The sequence below is a fragment of the Falco peregrinus genome, chromosome 5 (genome assembly GCF_023634155.1).
Source record: "Falco peregrinus isolate bFalPer1 chromosome 5, bFalPer1.pri, whole genome shotgun sequence".
NCBI classification, from domain to species: Eukaryota; Metazoa; Chordata; class Aves; order Falconiformes; family Falconidae; genus Falco; species Falco peregrinus.
The window spans coordinates 44571811-44594507 of NC_073725.1; the positions used below are offsets into that span (position 1 = coordinate 44571811).

The 22697-nt window shown below is 41.3% G+C and overlaps 1 protein-coding gene across 1 annotated transcript in view; it reads right to left on the bottom strand.

The window, feature by feature from the left end:
• DNAJC1 (DnaJ heat shock protein family (Hsp40) member C1) overlaps positions 1–11419 on the bottom strand; it is a 113403-nt gene extending 101984 nt beyond the window's left edge. Inside the window, exon 1 of the mRNA XM_055806260.1 lies at positions 10962–11419. Within this exon, the coding sequence (XP_055662235.1) occupies positions 10962–11135 (174 nt within the window). The 5' untranslated portion in view covers positions 11136–11419. The remainder of the gene's footprint in view (positions 1–10961) is intronic.
• Between the last annotated feature and the right edge of the window lie 11278 nt (positions 11420–22697).

The window sequence follows — 22697 nt, forward strand, 5'->3', positions numbered from 1 at the left end:
CAATGACAACCTGATGAGTAGAGCATACAGTGAAATCTCAGAGTTCGTAGGTGACACCATACATTTTGGACAGATACCAGATGCTAGCAAGGAAATGCCAAACCAAGTGATTTGGCAAAAAGAAGTCCGAGAAAACATTCAGCATGGACAAGACTTTTGCCTTACTAAACCATGCCTACAGAGAGCAGAGCTTGGAGCTGGCAATTACAAATCATGAAGCAATCCAACACAAGCTGCTGCTGACAGTTCTCCAAACCTGCTGTACAGCACCATCTCACTGAAAGGCATCACCAGGAATGCACCTTTTAACATTACTGATCAAAAACTGTGGAGGCTGAGAGGTACAGGGGGGCAAATGGAATGCAAAACATGGCTATGCTCACATGCTCTCCCCAGGTAACACCATCTATTGCCTTTGGCTTTATTATTTTTGTTTATTTAAGAAAGTAGTGCAAGGGTTATATGGAAGTATATAAATAAGAAACCAGAATGGAAACCAGCCAGAGCACACTGATAGCATCCAGCACTCCCTGAAGGCATCCAAGGAGCTTGTGGAGTGCCCTAACTGGAGGCCAAGATGATTCAGGAATGGAAACAGGCCCTTACGGGAACCAGGATCCATTGCTTGAGACACAATACTAGACTACTATTAAACATTTATAATCAAGACAAGGCAAGGCAAGGGTGTTTAATATTCTCAACTGCAAATAACATTTTAAAAAAATAACTCCTCTTCAGAAGCCGTACCGCACAACACCACCAAGGAAAAAAAAACATTTAACAAGGAAACAGAAGTAGGTATCTCCAGGGACCAAAAGAATATCTAACTGCACAGAGATAGACAGTGATTTTCAACCAATGAATCACAGGACCCTGGAAACCAGTAAGCTACTGATCTGCTTCAGCTACTGTCCTTAAATCTAAGCTCGCTAATCAATGTGGTCTGTACCTCCATCAGAAAATTAAGGTGCCTATAAATAATATACATTTGTAGGTAAGAAAGGTAACTATAGGTGTGTGAAAGGCACAAATCAACATGAGTGAGGAAATTAGTAAGTCAGACTAACCTATCAATGAGTTACCATCTGTCCAGCAGAGGACTGGATTTCTTATTTTTTATTTTTTTTTTAATTTGGTCCTTTTCAAGAGTAACACAGCTTCCTGGTTAAGCACCTAGCATTACTCAACCAGAAAACACAAAGACCAGAAATTTTTACTAAATGGACTACTGGTGCACTCCAGCATGGTTCCTCTGTACTACGTAACTGAACGTGAATCTAAGTCAGTTATACCTGATTTTTAAATGTAGTATATAACTCACATACAAAAAAAGTTTGTTCTTTCACAATTGTAAGATGCAAGAGACAACTGACTGCTTGATACCCTCCATCTGTATGTCATCCGTTGAAACAAATACTATTCTCAACAGATACAGTCCAACATTCAATTTCATTATTTTGTTTTGAATGTTGCTGGGGTAGCTTATAGTGTTGAAAAGCTGCTGCAGCAGAAACAGAAAAATACTCAGTAGAACAGAAACTACAAACCACACAGGTTACAAGTTGACAGAAAAAATACAACAGATAGGTAGACTCAGGTTGGAAAACAGGTTTATTTCAAATATTTAATCCACTGTAAGAAGTGCTTGAATTGAGTAAGATTTCCTTTCAATTGAATAAGATTTTAAATAATTCCTACTAGGAAATGGGAAGAAGCTTCCAAACAGCGTGGAATTTTACAGACTTTTTTCCTACTGTAACATTACAGTAGCCACTGTTAGACACAACATCCAGTAAAGCAATTACTAATACAACTGGAAACTGTCACAAAATTAAGTGGCATACAGCTCTTCTACTCTCCCATCACAGCATTTATATCCCATAAAATAACACAATAAGAACCATGACTATGAAATGGTGATTATTAAATACAAAAGCTAGTCTAAATAAGTTTGAAATTTAATGAAACATTGATCAGACTATAGAATCATTTGCAATATTATCAGGGGTAGGTAAAAACAACTATTTCCCTTTAAAGGAGAAGCTGTTCACCCCAAATCAGTGCAATAAGGATACTTCACAGCCTTCTCACCCTCATTAGCCTGAATGCTTCCTTCAACAAGCAAAAGCACTTGAGTGTTGGAGACAGCAACATTTCAGTATTACAGCTCGTGTAAAGCAACACTCCCCCTAATTCTTCCTTCTCTCTTTAGTCAGAGACGGATTGCAGAGTGACTTTCTTTCAACAGTTCGTATGCATCTTCTGGTTTCCTCTACAGGTTTTCAAGATTTAACACAGAGAAGGAAGAATTTCAGATCTAGCAAGATGAGGGACTGCTTATGAATTTTCTTCATTTCTCATTCCACTGCTCATTTGTTTGACATCAGGAAGATCAGTTTGTAAGGCCTGCAAGGCAGGTCATTTAAGAAATGTGCATTTAAGCAATCCATCACATGAGAGCCCAGTAATACAGAATCCTGCTTTAAAGTGTTACATTCAAACTGCATTACTGTTTGCATAACTAACATATACCACATGCACAACACATTGCCACATATGTAAGTTTACAAATAACTTCCATACAGAACTAATAACATCCAAACAAGCAAGAAGCAAAAGAAAACCAGAAACCCCAAATCTCCTCAGAATTTAGGGAAAACCAACAATTTAAGGCTGCAGGAGGAAAAAAAAAGAAAAAAAAAAAAACCACAACAACAAACTACTGTTTAGGAACCCAAAATTGAGAGGCAAACTTCACAGGCACAACACACAGCTAAGCAAAAGCACAAATACTAACAAGGAAATCAAAAGCAAAACTGAAGGTTTTCATATGCTGCATTAATTTCTTTAGCCCACTAGGATGCTGTGGAAAACCAAAACGTTTCAGATATTAAAATGAATAAAAGGAGGTAATTAATGTATATCAGACCTATTCTTGGAGATTAAAACCTTTGTCATTGCTTATACTCTCATCCTTAACGGCTCAGCTGCACAACAGCACCGCAGGCCCTTTGTTACTGGCTCTGCTGAGAACACAAGAACCACCAACCCAACTAAGGAACATTTTAAATGCTTAATTTTCATTTTATTTTTTAAATTTTAACAAGTACTTGAAGTTTAAATAGCACCAAAGATACCTCCAAATACCTCCCTTAAAGCTACAGTTTTCTCTAGATCTTACGAGAAAACCGTGTTAATCTTAATTGTAAAATGACTCTAGATGGAGCATAACAGGTTTATCATTCAAGAGAATGAAATTAAGTTGCCTCTAAGATTTTTCTTTACACAACTCCAAACATGATGACCACAATCCACAGCAGTCAAGCAGTAAAAAGCCCAGTGGGAAGTTATTTACAAAACCGTTAGATTAAGTATGTGCCTGGTTTAGATACATACATGAGAACTTCAGCAAAGGAGATGTGTTTGAAACAAGCATAAAACAAACATCCTTGTGTAAGCACCAGAGGCCACCGGCACAGGTCGCCTACCATTCCTCACCAAGAATCTGGTCACTCCCCTCAGTGAATTACATGTCAAACAACATTTCTAGGAAGAGAAGTAACCCATTTTTATTTCTGGAATTTGAGATCAAGCTATTATGGATGCATTCATAAAGGCTAAGTGAAGTAGGAAACAGAGGGAAGAGCTGAAACATTATTGCTGCTGCAGACAGAAAAAAAACATTAAACACTGCTTGTTTTATCCTTTTTACAGCACTTTGCATACTGTTAGTTCCCTTGGGTTCCCAAACACAGTGGTTTCCTATTACCATATGTCCTTCTACACAGCAAGAAAGAAGAAAAATATAATCTGAAAGAAACCAGGGAAGTATTATATGAATGAATTGTCAGGGAAAGTTAACAGTAGATGTATTTAAAACTACTTACAACGGTCAATTCTGAAACACTTTTCCGTATTTAAGAAAGGAGCCAACAATGAAAGCAAAAAAACATGGATCTCCTTGGACAACATCCAAGCAGAAATTTAATAGGGAACAATACAGAAAACCTATCTTTATGGAAAATACAAGTTTTACAAGTCTACATGTCTTGATCATTTTCAAATGCAGGAACTGTGAACAAAAACATCAGGAAATGATACGCATACATGGTATGTGTCAGGGCACTTATAGAATGAGTTATGTTATGTATCCGCAGCTTACCTACAAGTTCAGCACTGTTAAAAAAAAGCAAAAAAACCCCACACCTGAAAACCCATTTCCTTAGTTAGAAATCTAAGCAGTTATCATAAGTGCTTCTCGGTGGCAACTCTTGCGAGCAAGTAAACTAATATAACTCAGAACAACTTTGTTCTAAAGGATCCACGTGAATAATCTCAACAATAACTTCACATTATTGAAAAAATTTACATTTTTTTATGAAAAGCAGTTTCCAGAACTGCTGAAAATCTTACTTCCATGTATAACTTATAAATAACAGACTCAAACAGGAAGTTTAAAACCACGAAGGGATGCAGAATTATGTCTTAGTAACATACTGAGAAAAACCATACAATTACTTGTATGTAATGAACGGAGATTACAGCTAAAGCCACTAGAAATAAATCCAGATTTTTCTAATGCTATTTTTGTTTGAACTAGTGCAATGGAGTCTACTACTGCCTCAATGCTGATAGTGTATCTTGGGGCTCTCTGATGGGCTTTTTTTGCTCTAACTGCCATAACAGAATCCAATTCTTAAAAGTCAAAAAAACAATTTTGAAGAACCCCTCCCTCATGCACCACTTAAAAAGAAATACAGTTTCAGGAATTACTAAAATCCTTCACTGTCCAAATAAAGGTCTGCTACTAATATCACCTAGTTGTGTATTATAGGAGTTAATTATTTTGACAGTTTGGAGCAAGAAAGTTGAAACGTATTTCCAACCAAGAACTCTGAGGCTGCTTTTGACAGCACATTAAAAGCTAACAATGAGTAGAAAACAATCATGAAACAGACTTAAACATCATGTCTAACTGCCTAATCATTAGGCCAATAACTTTGATCCCTCAAAGATGAGTAACTGAGATATCAAGCTACTACATGGCTCCATGTCACTTCATAGCACAAGACTTTCAAAGGTCACACTAAATATCCTGTTTGTCATGCAAAGACAAAATAATCTTACAAAACAAAGTAAGAAAAGCCTACATCTCACAGTTCTGATACAATCATCTGAAAAAGCAATGTCACAATTGCATGCATGTGAAACTATCTCTTCCAAAGTTTGGAACACTGAAGCAGTATCACCAACCTAGATTTTCTCTAAAACATTTGCAGATGATGCACACTCCATGATTTTAGTAACGCTGCACCCACATATGTTAACCTTAAAAAGCAGCAGGGAGGAGAACAGCCTTAAGTGTAAGAAGAGCAACGAAAGTAAGTCTTTGGAGTGTGATGCATGTGATCCAGCTTGTCACTGGGAAGAAGAAACAAACTGCTGAGTTTCATCTAGACTTTTTTTTTTTTAATGGACAGCAACCCATTCAGAGCCAGAATTATGGCAGTGCCAGACAACAGAACACTGACAGCTTCAGACTGCTGTTCTTTCTGAAAAGTAGGTTACCAAATCTATATCCAAGAACTTTACTTATATAACATACGAATTCAGAACTTCAGAACTGCAGTGATGTATGCATCGCATGTCATCAGTCAATACACTTCCATAAGACAGACTATGCAAATGCCTATTACTGAGAATTTTCTTAAGTGTCCCATAGCACCTTGTAATATCATAAAAGCCACACAATGTGTTGTGGGGCTAATTCCTGGTAAGCTTCTTCTAGGGCTATGCCAACAGGTGAAATTCAGCATCAGCCATTTACTATAAACTATAGTCTTAGACGTGCATCTACCTTAATTTTCTAGTGCAGATCAGGAGTGCACGTATACAGCATACTTCCTTATTGTACCCACTGCGTATCATGAAGCTGTCCTTGATTCCTTTTAGACAGAACTGAACTACAAGATGTAAAACCAGGAGCGCAAACAGCACATTGGAACACAATCGGGCATTTAGTCGATGCAGCCAGCCTGGATTTAGTTCAACAACAACAAAACCCATGAAATGCAAACAGTATGGACACCACCAGACATTGCACTCTACAGACGCAACTCTGTCAGACCCTGCTACTTGCCAAGGTACACACAGCTCCTCTGTTCCAGTGTTCTTGAAAGGCACCTATTAGCTCAGTATGTCCAGCTCATCTAGAAAGGTTTTGGCTTCCTGCAGCCAAAGAAACCTGACTCCTTGGTTTTCACATCTTGCAGTTTCTTGGAGTTGCTAACATACCAGTGTCTCACAGGCTGCAGGACCAAACTCAGATTCTGTACATGCAGTTCTGACTTTGTACTGCAGCAGCATCTAGCAAACCCATCATCTAGCAATGACACAAATCCAGTGCTCTTAGCTCTCTACAGTAAAGCCACACAAATGCATTAGAGCTTGGTTCAAAATAAGTATCATGTGCCACAAGGAAGGCATAAGCCAATACTGAAGATAACATCTCAATATTTTTGAGGGGTTATATATTTATCCAGCGTTGGCCAGCAACAACCACCGATGTGGTAACCCTCCTTCAGGAACCTGAGCTCCCAGGGCCTCTTCTACTACATCAAAGGGCACTTGGAGAAACTTTCTGCATTTGCTTTCATACACTGCACAGACCTAGCAGAACTGTTAATGCAAACCTGTTCCCTTACCTTATTACCAGTAGACACCAAAGCCTTATGCAGAAATTCCTTGATCCTAACCAATATATAACATACTACTCTGCACTGGCCAATTCTAGCAATGCAGCTCTTGCATTTTAACACATATTCACAAATGTTTCCTAAAAATGTCTTGATCGGATCCCTTGTATCCTAACACAAAGTTTCAGAAGACATCCAGAGGCCTGTAGTGCCTTCCTTACTACAAGCCAAAAAGAGTAGAGGAGCAGGTAATCCCCTTGAAGCCATATAAACAGTTCTAACCAAAAGCGTATTTTGGCAAGAAGTTCCACAGGTTCAACTGATGCCAAATTGATTCATCCAGAGCATATCAAATTTATGCAGGTATCAGCAACTGAAAGCTGCCAGAGACAATGAAATTAACCTGATCAGTCTGTCCACCATACAAGCTTGTAGCTCCCCAGATCTTCCTGGATTTTTTCCAAAAAGTTGACATCACATTCACATGTTCTCATTCTCAGGTTAACAGGGCAATTTTATTAACTGAGTCTGCATAGCCTCTGGTTTAATTCTGCTGCTTCACATGAGTTTTTAGGATGAATACTCTTTGGTCCCGATGCCCTTGTCAGTTTGAAACTGGCTATACTAAAGTGATTACTGAAATTATTATTTTATCTGATCTGTCAGGAGTTTATGATTCTACTTTCTTCAGTAACCACCTGGGGACATCGAAATGTAATCTCTCCTTAAGCCAAAGGTTCTTATCTCCCCATTCTGCTAGGTCAAATTTCTTGAGAACAGCAATGTTTTAAATGAGCCATTCAAGTTAATCACATCACCAATTTAAGAACCATCAAAGAAACAGGAAAGCAGAGCAATTCCCAAATTCTTCAGAACAGCAATAGTAACAACATAACAATGCAAAACTTATATACGCTGTTACCATTAGATCAGACAGATTAACGAATAGATAGATCGCATCCTTATATAAAAATCACATACTTCTTAATCTCAGTTCTCAGCCCTAACACTTTGAGGTTGGACAAGATAACCTCCAGAGATTCCTTCCAACCTCAACCATTCTGTGACAACCTGCATATTTCTCAGCCAACCCCTCCCTGAAGCCAAGCACTGACAGTTATTCTAACAGTCGAGACAGTCACAATCTTACTCTTCCTCTGTCATTCCATATTCACAACAAAAATCACTTTCATTAGATCATGCTCTATCTCAGCCACCAATCTTGGAAAACACTACAGCAGCCTCAAACCTAACACCCTGCCAGTGCTGGATGACAGTTAATTGACAACGCCAGGAGGCTTCCACAAGACCCTTGAAAAGACAAAACTTAAAATCCTTACTCTTGCAAGCATAGAGCAGAAACAAAACAAGATCATTCCTTTCCAATTCCAGGGGAAAATCCAGCAGCCAGAGGTTTTATCAAAGCACACTAGAGAGCTACAGAACCTCCCACAATGCCTTCTGCACCTTGTCAACCGAGGTCAACATCAGCTTCTGACATCATGTATGACATTCAACAAGCAGCCAGTATCAAATTTTCCCAACAAAACCTAAGAGCTGCTTTAATGCCTTACGGAAGCATTGGAGTCATTCCCTATATTTTTTCAAAACACAAGATGACATGTTTAGAAGAAATCTGGCAGCCCCGATATACTACCATTAACAAACACAGTTGAGCATCCACCTCTCAGACACATAAGTTACATCCTGCATAAGGGAGAAGTACTCCCTCCCCCTGAAGTACATGAAGAAGTGATTATCAGGACACAATACAAGGCAATGGACACCAAGAGGAATGCGGAGGGGAGGAGTAGGAGAAAGCAAGCTTCGATGAATGCAAGAGTCATGTCCAAAGGCTATTGTTATGCATACTGTCCCTGTTGTGCTAAAATGCCAAGAAAAATAGCCGAGCACAGGGAATAAAACCGCAAGCACCAGAACTACAAAAAGTTAATCACAGCATTCTAGTCAAAGGCATTCCAACTAAAATAGTGACACACAAAATAACCAGTAAGGTCTACATGCCAACAGCACATAGAGGCATCGTGGTAAAAAGCAGCTTTGTGTTAAGACATTCAAGGCAGGATACAGCACACCTGAAATTTGGCACTTCCATTGACCCTGTTACAAGGCCAGTTACTCTTGTCATTTGGTAACTTAAATGGCTGCAGCTGTCACTGCAAGTCAGAACCCTGTGCTTCCGTATCTTCTTTGAAGCTCCAGGTATAGGTTAGAGCTGGAGAAGCAAGCAGCAGGAAAAAAGGATATAGCGTGGAAGAACCTGTAAACCTACACAGCATCTTCCAATGCTTACAAACTTCTACTGAAGCTCAACTTCAACACTATGTATTCCATCACTGTACTCACAGGTATATTCTGCTGCATGTGCAAAGCATTCAATACAATTTCACCTAAAGTCTTGACTATAACGACATTATGAGTGACCAGCATATACTTTTAACTGACAAAACTTCATTTCATTTGTGTTGCAGTTTCACCAACTTTTCCCTGCTCACACACTGCCAGTGATTCAAGTTCTCCATTAAGATTAGAAGTACAGTAGAAGTGTGAACTAGCAGGACATTTGCTTGCCAAAAGTACCACTATATTTTGCCAAACATACTGCACAAGGTACAGACTGAGCCCTAGAAAAAAAGGATTGTGAAAGCTACTAACAAAGAGCTGGATACCATATCTGAACATCACCAACTGAAACAAAATGTTATATTCCTAGGTTACGTAACACTAAAATTGCCTTTGAGGAAATAAAACCTAGATTTTTACGCTCATGAAAATTGGGTAGCAGTGTTTTCTGTGTTGTATGTGTGATGGTATTCCCTAGTATTTAACACCAGATGCTTGAAAAGGAATACAAGAAAGATGAAACTGAGTCAGAACCCCACAACCACCATTAACAGCTGTACCCAGCAGTTTCCAAAATAGGACCCTTGCATATTGCAGTCACCTTCCCTCTCTTTGCAGACATGGCCCTAATGAAAAGTACTTGAAAATACAGCTATTATTCTCAAAAACTACTTCAGGATAAACTTTAAGGTTGTCAGGGAAACCATTCAAATAGCAGGATCACTCATCAGAATGTAGAGGTGCTAGGAGACAAAGAACAAAATGTCTTTTGGTGACTCTGGGTGAAGTAGCAGATCATAAAGAACTGCATATTTATTTATTAAGGACAGGAATACCAACTGGGGTAAAAAAAAAAAAAAAGACAAAAAGACAACTGATAAGATGCAGGAAGAGAGATCAAGCAAGATCAGACACACAGAGAGCAGAGCATCTAGAGATGAAGGCGGCCATCAAGTGGGAGCCTGGACAAGTGATACAAGTTGGAGATGCCAAGTGGCAGTGAAGCCAGCAACCACATCTAAAATGGGATGAAAGTGTTTGGAACAGTAGTGCCTGTCTGGACTACATGTGCATGAAAATTAACCAGAGGTGCAGAGTAAATGCTTTAAGATAATCGTCAAGTGTTGCCTAGCAAACAGAGGTGAAAACCATGCACAATAACCAAGATACAGGGAAAGTAAACAAATATAACTATCTACAAGCCATTACCACAGCAAAGGGTCACAGTCTACCACATGGCATGCGTGAGAGAAAACAGGAGCCGCAACACATGGCAATGCACAATCTTAAGAAGATAAGGAACCAGCAGCTGTGCAGAACGAGGGAAAGATGAGAAACAGTGATACCCAGCATATGTCTGTGAAGTGGAAGAAGCCCACAAGGTATTTCTGTGTAGCTATAAATGCATTTGGAGAAAAAAATAGAGCAACAGGCAGTAGGAATGCAAAAAGGTGCAGTGATAAAAGGAGGGTTAATGTACGGTGGGTCCAGAAGGATAGAAAAACAAACAGTACTCGAAAAAGAGCGGAGCTGCTACAGAGAGAGGGAAGGGAGCAGCTGGGGAAGGGACAGGAGCCTTGCCCTGGGCCCCGGGAGCGGGGCACGGGAGGGGGCCCGCACCGCGGCGACAAAGCAGGGCAGCCGCACGCGTGCCAGGGCATGAGGCGGGTGACAGCGCCGAGCGAGACGGAAGGCGAGGGGCCGGCGGCGTGCCCAGCGCCCGTGTGCCGCCGTGAGCAGCCGGGCAGCGGGGCGGGGGCCAGCCAGCCATGTTCGGCGGCGGCAGGGACGGCGGTGACAGGCGAGGCTCGTGCCCGCGGGAAGGGATCGGGGCAGGGAGCGGCGGGGGAGGCGCGTCCCAGCGCCCGCGGGCGGCGGGCGGGGGCCCTGTCCCTCGCTCACCTGCTGCACCCCCAGGAAGTCGTAGAAGTTCCGCGGCACCTCCTCCACCAGGTCGAAGAGCTCCAGGTCGCCGCTGTCCCAGCCGCGGGCGCGGGGCGCCACCAGCGCTAGGAGCGGCAGCAGCCGGAGGAGCGGCAGCAGCCGGAGGCGCGGCGCGGACCGCGGGCAGCCCATGACCCCCGCCCCGGCGACAGCGGCGGCGAGGACGTGGCCGGGGAGGCGCCACGGAGGCCGCGCACGGCCCGGCGGCGGCTCCGCACTGAGGGGGAAGGAGACAGGCCCGGCCCCGCCGGCGGCGAGTCCCACGGGGGGCGGGGGAGCGCTCCCCGCCTGGCCAATCGCCGCCTCCGCAGGCCGTGACGTTGCGTACCCCGGCAACGGCTGGCGCTCGCGCAGTCGAGGGGCTGCGGGGAAGGGCGGGGGGGCACCCGGGGCCAGCCGCGCGCGCGGGGGCGTGACAGCGGCTCGCGGGGCCCTGGCGCGAGCTCTCTCTGCGCAGCCGGCCCTGTCCGCGCGCCCGCCCGCCCGCCCGCCTGCCCCGCCCCGCCCCGCGCCGCCCGCCGGCCCTTCCCCCCCTCCTCCCGCCGGCCGCCTCCTCCCGCCGCCGCCCGCACCCTGCCCGCCCGCCTGCGCCTGCTGGCGCCGCGCAGCGCCCTCGCCCTTCCCAGGGGCTGCCGCAGCCCCCTCGGCCCCGCCCCACCCGGGGTTCACCCCCGAGGGTGATTCACACACACACAGCCCTCCCCCGGCGGCCGGGAGGGGGCCCTGCGCCCCCCGCCCCGAGCAGCCCTCCCTCAGCCGGACGGGGGGGGTGCTGGTGGGGGCGGCCGCTGCCCCCCCGCCCCGTGGCCAGGGCCGCTCTCGGGGTCAGCAGCGCCGGAGGGGTGCGGGATGACAGCGGCGGGGGCCCGCTCTGCCCTGCGCACAGCCTGCCCCTCAGGGATGCATTGGATTTATTAATCCCTTAAGGGCAGGCTTGGTTATTGTAACCTGTTTCACTCTAAAATCACTCCAGCTTATTGTCAACGTCAACTCGATTTTTAAGCTGTTGTCCCTGGACCTTCCGTTCTTCCCTTGCTTAAATTAATGTCAAGCATGAATGCTAGGTGAGAAATTAGATGGAGGCTTAATGGCTTAACAATACAGACTATGAACATTAAATCACTTTCCTGTGGTATGGTCAGGCTCCTTGGAACACCCCATCTGCTTCACCTCTCTTGAAACGAGGCCTGGTTAATAGTTCCCTGTGAGAACCTTCTCCTTAAGAAAAGCCAGTCTCCCTCATCCCAAAAATACCCATGAACCGAATCAAGTTCTGAAAATAGTTTTTCCAATATAAAATAAGATCCCAAATGCCAATCTTATATGCACCTGAATTCACTTAAGAGGAACTAGGCACCATTTACAAAATCCCTGTACAGTAGAGCACTGCCTTGGATACTCTGTGGGAATAGCAAGATGTGGCTTTAAAATACACTCCGCTTAATTCAGAGGAAGGACTTGAACCGACATAACCATTAGCAATTTTCCAACTCATAAAGTATAGAGTAGTCTTAGGTATTCCCTTCTATTGAAACTATTCCCTTTTGTATAAACTATTTAAATATTAATTAGCTTGATATTTAAACTCATGTTTCCATATCCCATATGCATGCCCACTGGGCTGTTAGGATCATGATTCTGCCTCTGGCTCTGTTTTCTGAAAAGACATGTAAACCCATTTGCCAGGAAATGATAATTTAACCAACAGTGTCTGACGTAAACTTTTTAATTCACCCTTCTCAAAAAGGAGTGCTTAATTGTTTATTCTGATCATTTAAAAAAATGCTTCTCTCACTTGATGGCAGAGCCAAAAAAAAATCCTTTTCTAGAGAATGACAAAGTAGAGCAAAAGTCATGGGTTACTAATTTATCAGCTGCTTTGTTTTGCTGGAGTAACTGACCCTGGTATAGATCAGTTTCTTCCCTTATCCTTATTTTCTTAATCTGTTCTGGTTTGCACACCAATATTCAGAGCATAGATTCCCTTTGTTGCCTGGTCTATCTACATTCTCCGTGCTTTCAAGCCACAAGCTTTATTGCACAAAAATAGCAGCTTTGGATTCAAAAAGTTAACCTACTCATAAGGTTGTAGAACGAAGTTTAAAGATGCAAAGTACCCTCAGGAACAAGGGCAAAATGAAGAGTTCAGGAAGGTAGTATTGTTTTTAAATCAGGTTAAAGATTTTTTTAAATGTGAAATTAACAATACTCCATTCCCCTTAATAGATCCTTTCCAAATTCTCCTTCCCTTCTGACTCATTCTGTATTTTCTTTATCTACTTCCGCTTACCTCATTAGCTTTTAAGCCTCGTTAGTTAAGTTGATCTAGCGCAATGATCAACCTCAAAGAGAAGCATTTGTTATTTTGATCCTATTTTTCATCATTCAGCATTTGTTACGAAGAATGACTCCTTCCAGAATCCACCTCTGGCTGCTCTTGCTGAAACTGTTAAAACAGCCTTCAAGAAAAACCTGATAAAAGCAGTTGATTTATTTTGTTCCACCGAGACTAGGAAAAACTGTCCCAACACTGAGCACCAATCGCAGGTAGCTTATGGCTTCAATACTTATAAGAACAACAGCAGATGATAGCTATTTTGAAAGAAACATCTCAGAATTCTTCAGATAAATCATGATTTCTTTCAGTCAAGAGGAATGTGAATTTAGAAAGAATAATAGGAGAAAAAAAGGCACTAATGATAATGGGATTATGATTATTTAAAATACATATTTAAGAGATATCTTACGTTTCAGTCAGCGTACTTAAATTATTCCAATTGGTTTTAACAATGTGGGAAATTTGAATACTCATATTTATTCTGCTCTTTAAACCATTAGAAGAAAAAGTCTGATACTACATGTAACATTTCTAAAAAAAAATTTTAATTCTAGACTATGAGATTAGTTTAAATGTTTCCATTAAAATAATTCTGTACTCCAGAATAAATACTGAAATTTTGGGAAGAAAATACTAAAAATGCTATTAAAATGCTATAAGCACCACCATAATAATGACACATTATTATCTTCTCATTCTTCTGTTTTCCTCTTTAAAGTCGCGAGAATTTATTTTTTCTTGGTGAGTCATTAGAGTCCTTGCCCCTTCTCCAATACTTTCAGTTAATCCGAGTCACACTAGGCTTCCACAATATAAAATAAATCAGTTAAAAGTCAGTTCTCTCTCCTGGTTTCAGAGAAAGCCTTAAAATACAAACAAAAGGTAATCAAATTCAGCAACGCTTGCCTTTGCGATGAGCCTGCAGTGCTATAGGTGAGAAATTTCCAGTGACACGTGCAAAGACTGGTGAGTTCGGTGACCAGTGACGACGATTTAAATCTGAGCACTGTGAACTCTGACACAAAGGTAGAGAAGGAGGAGGATTACATACAGCTTTTTCATTACCATCTAAAACTACTCATGTTGGAAGGTATTAGTATTTTTTTCTGTGACTCAGGCATGACATTTAAATGGCTAGAGGATCAGAGAAAGGTTTTTAATTCCGTATGTAGTCTCCCCAGCTGGGCAGCTCCTTTAAGAATATGGAGAACTATGAAGGCAAGGATGGCATTTTCTTTCTCTGCCCCGAGTTTGTCAGCACACGCAGGCAGGTATCACTGAGCCAGGTCCTGTCGGTCACGAATCTCTCCTTTGCAAACCATAAGGGAAAGAAGCATCTACAGAAATTATTTGTTTAAATAAATCTCTGTTCTGATGCTAATTGACAGTAGCACCCAAGGCCCGAGGCATAAACCAGTTATTATTAGCGTTTTTAACAGCACTGAAAGACCAACATGCTTCATAAGCCCAGTAGGATTCGCATGATCATATTCTGAATAGCTAAACAGCCTGCGATTTTGATGTCTCAAATGAATAGAAGACATCTAGGGGAAAGAGCTTATTAAGGGACCACCCCTTTTCTTCCTAAAGATAAAGCCTTATCTCCAGCAATACAAGAGCCTGACTGCTCTGCAGTCTATACCAGTTTTCTACTCCAGCTGTTCCGTTTAGGTGCTCTGCATGATTTTGTACAGTGACAGTAGTTTTCTCTGTTAACAAAGCTGGCTTAAGAGTTTCCTGCGCCCTCCCCCCAGCCCAGGGGCTTGTTCCCACTTCTGCGCCACTGTTTGCTGCCTCCTCAACTGTGCTAATTCAACTCTTTGTGGGCCACATTATAAATCAAATGACTGAAATGATCCAGTTGTTTTTTCTTAAAAAAAAAAAAGCTGTTCACACACACATATATACACACACGCACACAAACCCTCAGATTTACTTCAGTGATCCAATTTACAACACAGCCCACAAACAGCTGCATTCGCACAATCGAGGGGACAGCAAACTGTGATGAAGGAGCAAGAACAAGAGGGCAGCACAGGCAGGAAACTGCCTGGCTTAAACTGGCTTTCCCATTGGAAAAAAACCTTTGTATAACTACACCCCGAGAGCTGAAAGCGAGCTGTTCCCTGAGCAGTGAGGCTAAGCAGAGCGGAGGCAGGAATTTTGTTTCACAGCTGGCAGGAACATTTGAGGACTTGCACGGGAAAGAGAGGGTTCTCCTGCAAAAGCGGCCAGCAAGGCGGCAGTAACGTTGCTCCGAGGGCTCCGGTAGTGCGCCATCCCAATAGGCAAGTAGTCTGGTTATTGCCTTTTTAAGGGATCTTTTTTTAAAGTCACATCATTTCACAATTACAGTTTAGAGCCACACAAACAGATGAATGGTCCAGAGACCAGGGGAAGGTAACATCCAGCATGGCAGGGGAAAAGATGGGGGGACAGGATCACTTTAGAGCAAACCTGCCCACTGAAAGATTTGTAAGAAATATGCCATTTGCATAGACCAGCTGTTACCTTAGAATTGACATAAGTCAAAATAATGAGAAAGAAATGTGGGAATGGAAAGAGAAGCAAAAGTAATGCAGCTAAAACCAGAAAGCTATTATGGTCCATCAGACATGAAAGAATATTATTTAGGAAATAGGTAATATGTGCCTCCTCTGGGCAGCTCAGTCCTCTCTTTTACTAATTACTCTTTTTTTTTTTTTTTTTTCCTCCTCATGTTACATCATTAGTGCCAAAAACCAATCAATCCCTCCCTACTGAGTATGCAATACCCTGTGATACTCTTTTCCAAACTGAAAAACTACCTGAAGCCACATTAACACTGTACAAGATAACTCACATTCTGTGGGACAGGAAAAGGGGTTTCATCTTCAGAATATCAGCCATATCCTAACAGTATAAAGCCAATGCATGAAAGCCTTGACCATTATAAATGGCCTTTCTCCAGCATAAATGCATAATGTTTTGCTGTATGACATGACAGTAGTCTGTCACTATATTTTAATATGTATTTTTCCGAAGAAGAACATCGACACAGGGAAGCACTCTTTTAGGCAGAAGTTTAGGAGGCACAAGAATTAAAAGACGAAACAAAATCAGTGATTAGAAGACTTATGTCATCTTTTTAAACAATGTATTCTTGACACCTTTCAAAATGATCTGTGGCTTAAACTGCAAGTGGATGATTTCCGATCTCAATTTTGTTATTACTATTCAAAGAACAACATCCTAGTACTCTATGTACTCACATATGGAGATGCTCAATATACGCAAGCTGAAAACCTCTAGACAAGTTTTAGAAATATGTACAGCTCTTTTAAAGTTTTTATCCAGGGAATGTTAGTCTAGTTCCCCAGAATGAGAGCTGTCACCGTATGGACGACGTTACTAATCTCCAGAGAGGGGCAGATCTAAAGATGCTGTACAGATGAATATAATTCCCATAGTCCATGATGTCAGAACACTGGAAATCAGGGATTCTCAAGGCTACACTATGTTCTGAAGACATTTGTGTTAACCCTTCCAAAAAAATGAAGTAAGAAACATGATTTTGAAACGTTGAAGGTCTCATAGAGTTTTCCATGATGTTGATTCCTTTTGTTCTATTCTGCAGTGACTATCAAAGATTGATGGAGTTTGTTCATAACAGGATTTTTCTTAATTATGTTTGACACATTAAGTATTGCCTAGCAGTTTACTTTTACTTGTATTCAATGAAGCAATTGGTATCTCTCTTTAATTTCAAGTAAATTTTCCTAAAAGTGTTTTGTAGTATTTTTCAAAATTAGTTCACCACCAGGGGGCAAAGAACTATTTCTCCGCAGAGAACATTTTATATCGGTTTCATAGCTACATGACCCTTCCAAGTCCTTTTCTGCTTCACAGTAATCGCAGATGTGATTTAAAAAAAAGTGTGGAGACCTAAAAATACACCAGAGGGACATCTTTACCATTTTTTCCAACTTCGACTGCTCTGACATTAAGACAATAGCTGGGAGCGCAAACTGGAGGACCACGAAGAGGTGATACAAGATGGCTGCTACGTGAGAGCTGCTGCGGTCCTCTCTGTGCACGTGGTTTCACCATGCTTCTATCAGGTCCCACACTGTGCTTCATCTTGTACAGGAAAAACGAGAACCATCTAGGCACTAAATAAGGTAACAATAGTAATTCAGTACTGCAACCACTCTCCTAACACTTAGAGAATCACAGAATCTTTCTGGTTCTGTTGATTTTAATTCCCTGCACAATGCTTACAGTGCTCTTTTGTTCCTGATTGGTCCCTCCTTGTATTTGTTGCTTTGCCACAGAGGAGCTGATGTTAGGAATAATTAAAAAAAAAAAAAAAAAAAAGAATTTGATCTGGCAAATGAAAAGAGCAAGTTTAAATATAATCAGAGAATTTGTTTATTGTTATAAAGGTGATACAATCCCATTGGTCAGTACATAACACTCCTCTCCAGTTCATTAACATGGTAGGTATGTACATTTGTAACATTTGCTAAGGTGCCTTCCCAAGAAAGGAAGATACTAGCACCATAAAATGTTGGAGAAGAGAAAGTCTGGCAAATCCAACGGCACCATAAAACAAATTACTAGAACTATGACCATGCACAGAGAGACTGTGCAACCAGAAGCACAACATACCAACAGTACAACGGAAGAGCTTGCTACAGCAAATGTATGTAGGAATTAATCATGGACACCATTTGGTTTGTGGGGTGTCATTTCAATAAAAGAACTGACTTTACTCAGAGTGAATGAAAAGCTATGAGAGATGAGCATAAGCGACAACATTTACTCAAGACTGATGTTTCTGTACCATAGATTTTTTTAGGGTTTTTTTTTTTTTTGTAGTAAATTGCTGTCCATTCAAAGTTTAGGATAATACTCTGAAATTTGCTCAGGATGTTCAAAATGTTTTCTTTATAAAAGAAAGTTAAATTTCAAGTTCCGTGGTTTTCACATTTCAGGCTTGCATTAACAAAGTTGGCAGACTGTGGTTATATAGTGCAAAAACAGCAGACCTAACTAAACATATGAAGACCATCAATGTGATGTATGTGTGTACACATGTCTTTCTAAGAAGGATCCTGTAAAAACTCTTCAAATTCCATATGAAATATAACAGTGCACTTAATTGTGATTGGGAAAAAATCCATTGATGTCAGAGGAATTCCAGTCTATACAGATACCAAAAAGAAATTCCTAGGAAGGCCAGTCTGCATTTGATAACCACAATTACACACATAGCAGAAAAAGTACATAGCTAGAAACCAATATAAGGAAATGAGGTTGGATTATTCTATGATTATATATACCAAAAGGACACTTTTAAATCCTACCCACAGCTACATATGCAAACACATATCTGCTTAAATGAGCATTATAATGTTTGATACAAATTTTCTTACATTTATATGATGTCAAGTAGAGATATATTCACTTCTTGCAGTCACTTCTATAAAATTAACAGTTCAGTGTTAAACATATCACAGCATCTTGCTGCTGATAGATTATATTTGAGTTTTCTTCAAATCGTAACATAAATTGCCAAAATCCTTCCTCTACCTGTACAGTTGTGACTTCCATTTGCTCTCAAGGAATATATTTCAGAAAATAGAGCAGAACATTATTTTCATTACAAGTGCAAAACCTTACTTTCAGAAAAACAGATTACTGGTCAAAGCACGCACTTTGCCAAAATTCTGCAATATAATTTCTCACAAACTCCCATTAACCAGTCCAATTTCTCCATAACTAACCTCTCCAGTAAGTAGCCTTTAGCAGAGTTTTAACAACTCTCAACAACATGGGGGTTTTTTTGTTGTTATTAGATTTTGCTGTGGTATGAATTTCACTGACTACATCACAGACAAAAACAATAGAAAAGTAAAAACAGATTTATCATACCAAGAACCTGTCCCTGAAGATAAAAGGCACCCTAAACACGAAGAACCCAAATTATCCAGACCTTAGAGAAGTGGATCACCTCTGGAATTCTCTTGAAGCAATATATTTTCAGACAAAGCACATCTGCTGTGAAAAGTAATTTACAGTCCTCCTTAAATGTTATTTGTTACTTAAAATATTTCACTTTTAAATTCTAAATTCCAAATATCTGCATTTGTCTCGCTGCTTACTTTTTTCAGAATCACTCTAGTCACGTAGAAATATTTCATGTTCTGTCTATGCCCTTTACTGACTTTTTCTTCCTCCTGTATTTGCATTCTCTCTCACCTCCCCTGTGTCTACTGTGTTCTGCTACCAAATAAATATTAAATATGTTGTACTCATTTACTTCTTCTTAACCAGGCATTCAATTCGCATAACATACTTCTTCTGTGGACAAATATTAGACAAGGAATATGTAATATAGAGTGTTATTTAGCAAAATATATTTAATGAATTCTTTCAAGTGTGAGGTATAAATATTGACTTCTCCATGTGGCATGTACAGGAAGAAATCACTTAGTGGATGTTCCTAGTATATATTCTCAGTCACTGGCAGGCTGAGCAGGTAGTTTTCAGAGCACAGTAGGAGCTTGCACAGCGGTGTTATCTGGGCCCACGTGTTTATGCAGGCCGTACTACTGAGTCATATGTTCAGCACAAAGTATAAAAAAGTTACAAGACAAAAATTACTATATTTAATAGCTTGTCAGTAGCATGGCAATCCTCCCAAAATCAAAACTATCTGTGAAAACTAGGAAAAGCAACCACCTGTAATAGGTAAATCACAGATCCACTAATTTTTTCATTTGTATTGCAGAGGCCAGACAAATATTCTCCTGTTTTTTGACCCATAATGTAAGTTCCAACACTCTTATATCCTGCAAATATTAAGGATTTTGATGTCAAAGTCCCTTGTACGCCTTTAGGATATCCTTGAATACAAATCTTAGTGTTGAAAAACAGCCCTCTTGTCCTTATTCCATATAGTCCAGATTTGCTTTTATATTCAAATTCTGGTTTTCAACTTTCTGTTGTAAAATATTTATTTTAAAACAGTAAACAAACATGAGACTAGCAGAGTTTTAATCAATGCTAGATCAAAGTGCTGTTATCTCTGTCTACAGGCCAGCAAAGGACACCGTTATATCACTTAAGCACCATTTAGAGCAGAGTAGGTGATTTATTCTTGCAGCATGTTAGAGGAAAGGGCAAAAGGAATTCTCTCTGCAGTATCTCCTGCTGGGTGCAGGCTGCCCTCCCACAGCTTGCATGTCAGTGACTGATAATTTACGTGCCACCAGCCATCAATGATTGCGGTCCTATCAAACACAGGGCTCAAGATCATAAGCATAAAGCCAAGACAGCCCCAGTTAACTGCATTGCATGTGCACGCTATTGTGCATGCACAGCAAATCATACATACATGACAGGTGAAGCTGACAAACTGAGCACGTCCACATGAGCTGCAGTTGTGAGGCTAATTGCTATAAATGTCCAGGAGAGCTTGTCTCCTACATGACAATCATACAGGATGCAGAACTTCCGTGGCCATGCGCTGCATTATGAGGGGTGTCTGTCAATCTTAGCTAAGGAAAGGCATGGTGCCTGTTCTTCCCTGCACTGTGTGGTGAGAGGTTTGCCTGCGGGGAGCTCCTGATAGCATGGAACTAACATCCTGCCTGCCCTTCAGCTTTAGAGACCGCCAGCAGCTCCCTGTAGCCATGCTCCCCCTTCCTGGCACCTCACCCCACTGCTCTGCACAGCCTGCTTTCCCTCCTGCTCCTCGTCCACCCCAGCCCCTCCATGTTCCCCAGCTGCTCACTCAGCCTGGCACCCACTCCAGCCTCAGCATCTGCTATAGAGATGGGACTTGGGCATATTTGTCCTCTGTTGGCACACCCACAAGCAGGGTGGCACCCAGAGATGGGGCCCCTTTTGCTGTCCTGATACAACAAGTGTCTCCTGCTGACATTTCCAGGACAAAAAAAACCAAAAAAACAAAAAACCCCAAACAAAACCACAACACCAAACAACCCGATTTAGGCCATGCAGCTTAGGAACAAACATTTAGTAGCCTTCCAAAGGCAACCTATAATGAACAAGCTCTGGCCAAAATTCCTACACTACCATCCAACTTTCCTTTAACAAAGTAGCTTTTCTTTTTAAAGAACTGGACTCTGGGGCAAAAAACAGCCTGTTCTGTCAGCAGGTCCACCTGAGAATGGATCAAGTACTCTGGCAGTGAAAAAACAAGCCAGAGCAGAGATGCATCTGTGGCCACTTGCCCTCTGAACAGCTGACAGAGAGTGGGAAGAGCCCTCTAGATGCTGTAGCTCACAGCAGGTATAGGAACAATCCTGCCCAAGTGTTGTGCTTAAGTTTTATGTCAAAGAATGCAGTACATTCAAACACAAGAGGGGAAAAAAGTAACAAGGTTTTCTGCTTAAGAGATTAACTGTGGGGTTTTGGTCTCTGTTTTGATTTTGAGTGATTTTTACTTATTTGTGACTGTCAGTGTTTGTATTTTTTAATACTCCTGGGAAACCAACCTCAGCCTTTCTGCAGTTAAGAGCAAGCTACCTTGCCCCAGCTGTGGCCCATGTTCAGGACCAGTAGCAGACTTTGCTCCCACTCTCCACACTACTTTTCCTGTTCTCACTGGACAGAGGACTAAAATTCCCACAAATGGTGGCACTTCCATAACTGTAGCACTTCCTGGTTGTGCCAAAAACCTGTCACATCTGCAGTCTTTTTAGAGTACAGGAATACTGAAAACAAAACTAATCTGGAAAGAGGCCAGGTGCAACAGTGGGTCGCACCTGAAGTGGAATTTCAGTGTGCCTTTATAAAAAATGTTAAATACTGTTGTAGTCAGCTTTCTAAAATTTCAGTCCGTGGCTCACTGCTGAAGATAATCTGTTCATTTATATTAAAAAATTTGCCTCATGGAAAAGAATATTCAGTGAACATTTTTTAGTGTAGGACAACTATAGTATGTTCAGGACAAATAGACACACCACCTCCTCCTTATTGAGAACTGTACAGAATAGCAACAGCAGCCAAGGTAAACTGTAAATGGTAGTCACAGTACTCTTCTGGCTCTCATTTAAGTACGCCTCAGTTATCATATAGTTGATTCTATCACTCTTTTACCCATATTTTTGAAGGCTGTCGCCTGAAACTGCACCTCCCTCCAAAAAAAAGATCTTGAATATGCTGTCAGTCTACATGCCTGTTAATAGAGTAACCTTGACCTAAAAGGAGAGACAAACTGGTCAGTTTAAATATCTAAATTGCCTTTAGCCATCAGCTCTCTCAGTCAGAAAGCTGTAATTACCATGAAATACCTGGGGAGGCACTTACATTGTTGCTTTCTTTTTGTATTATATTTGGAGTTA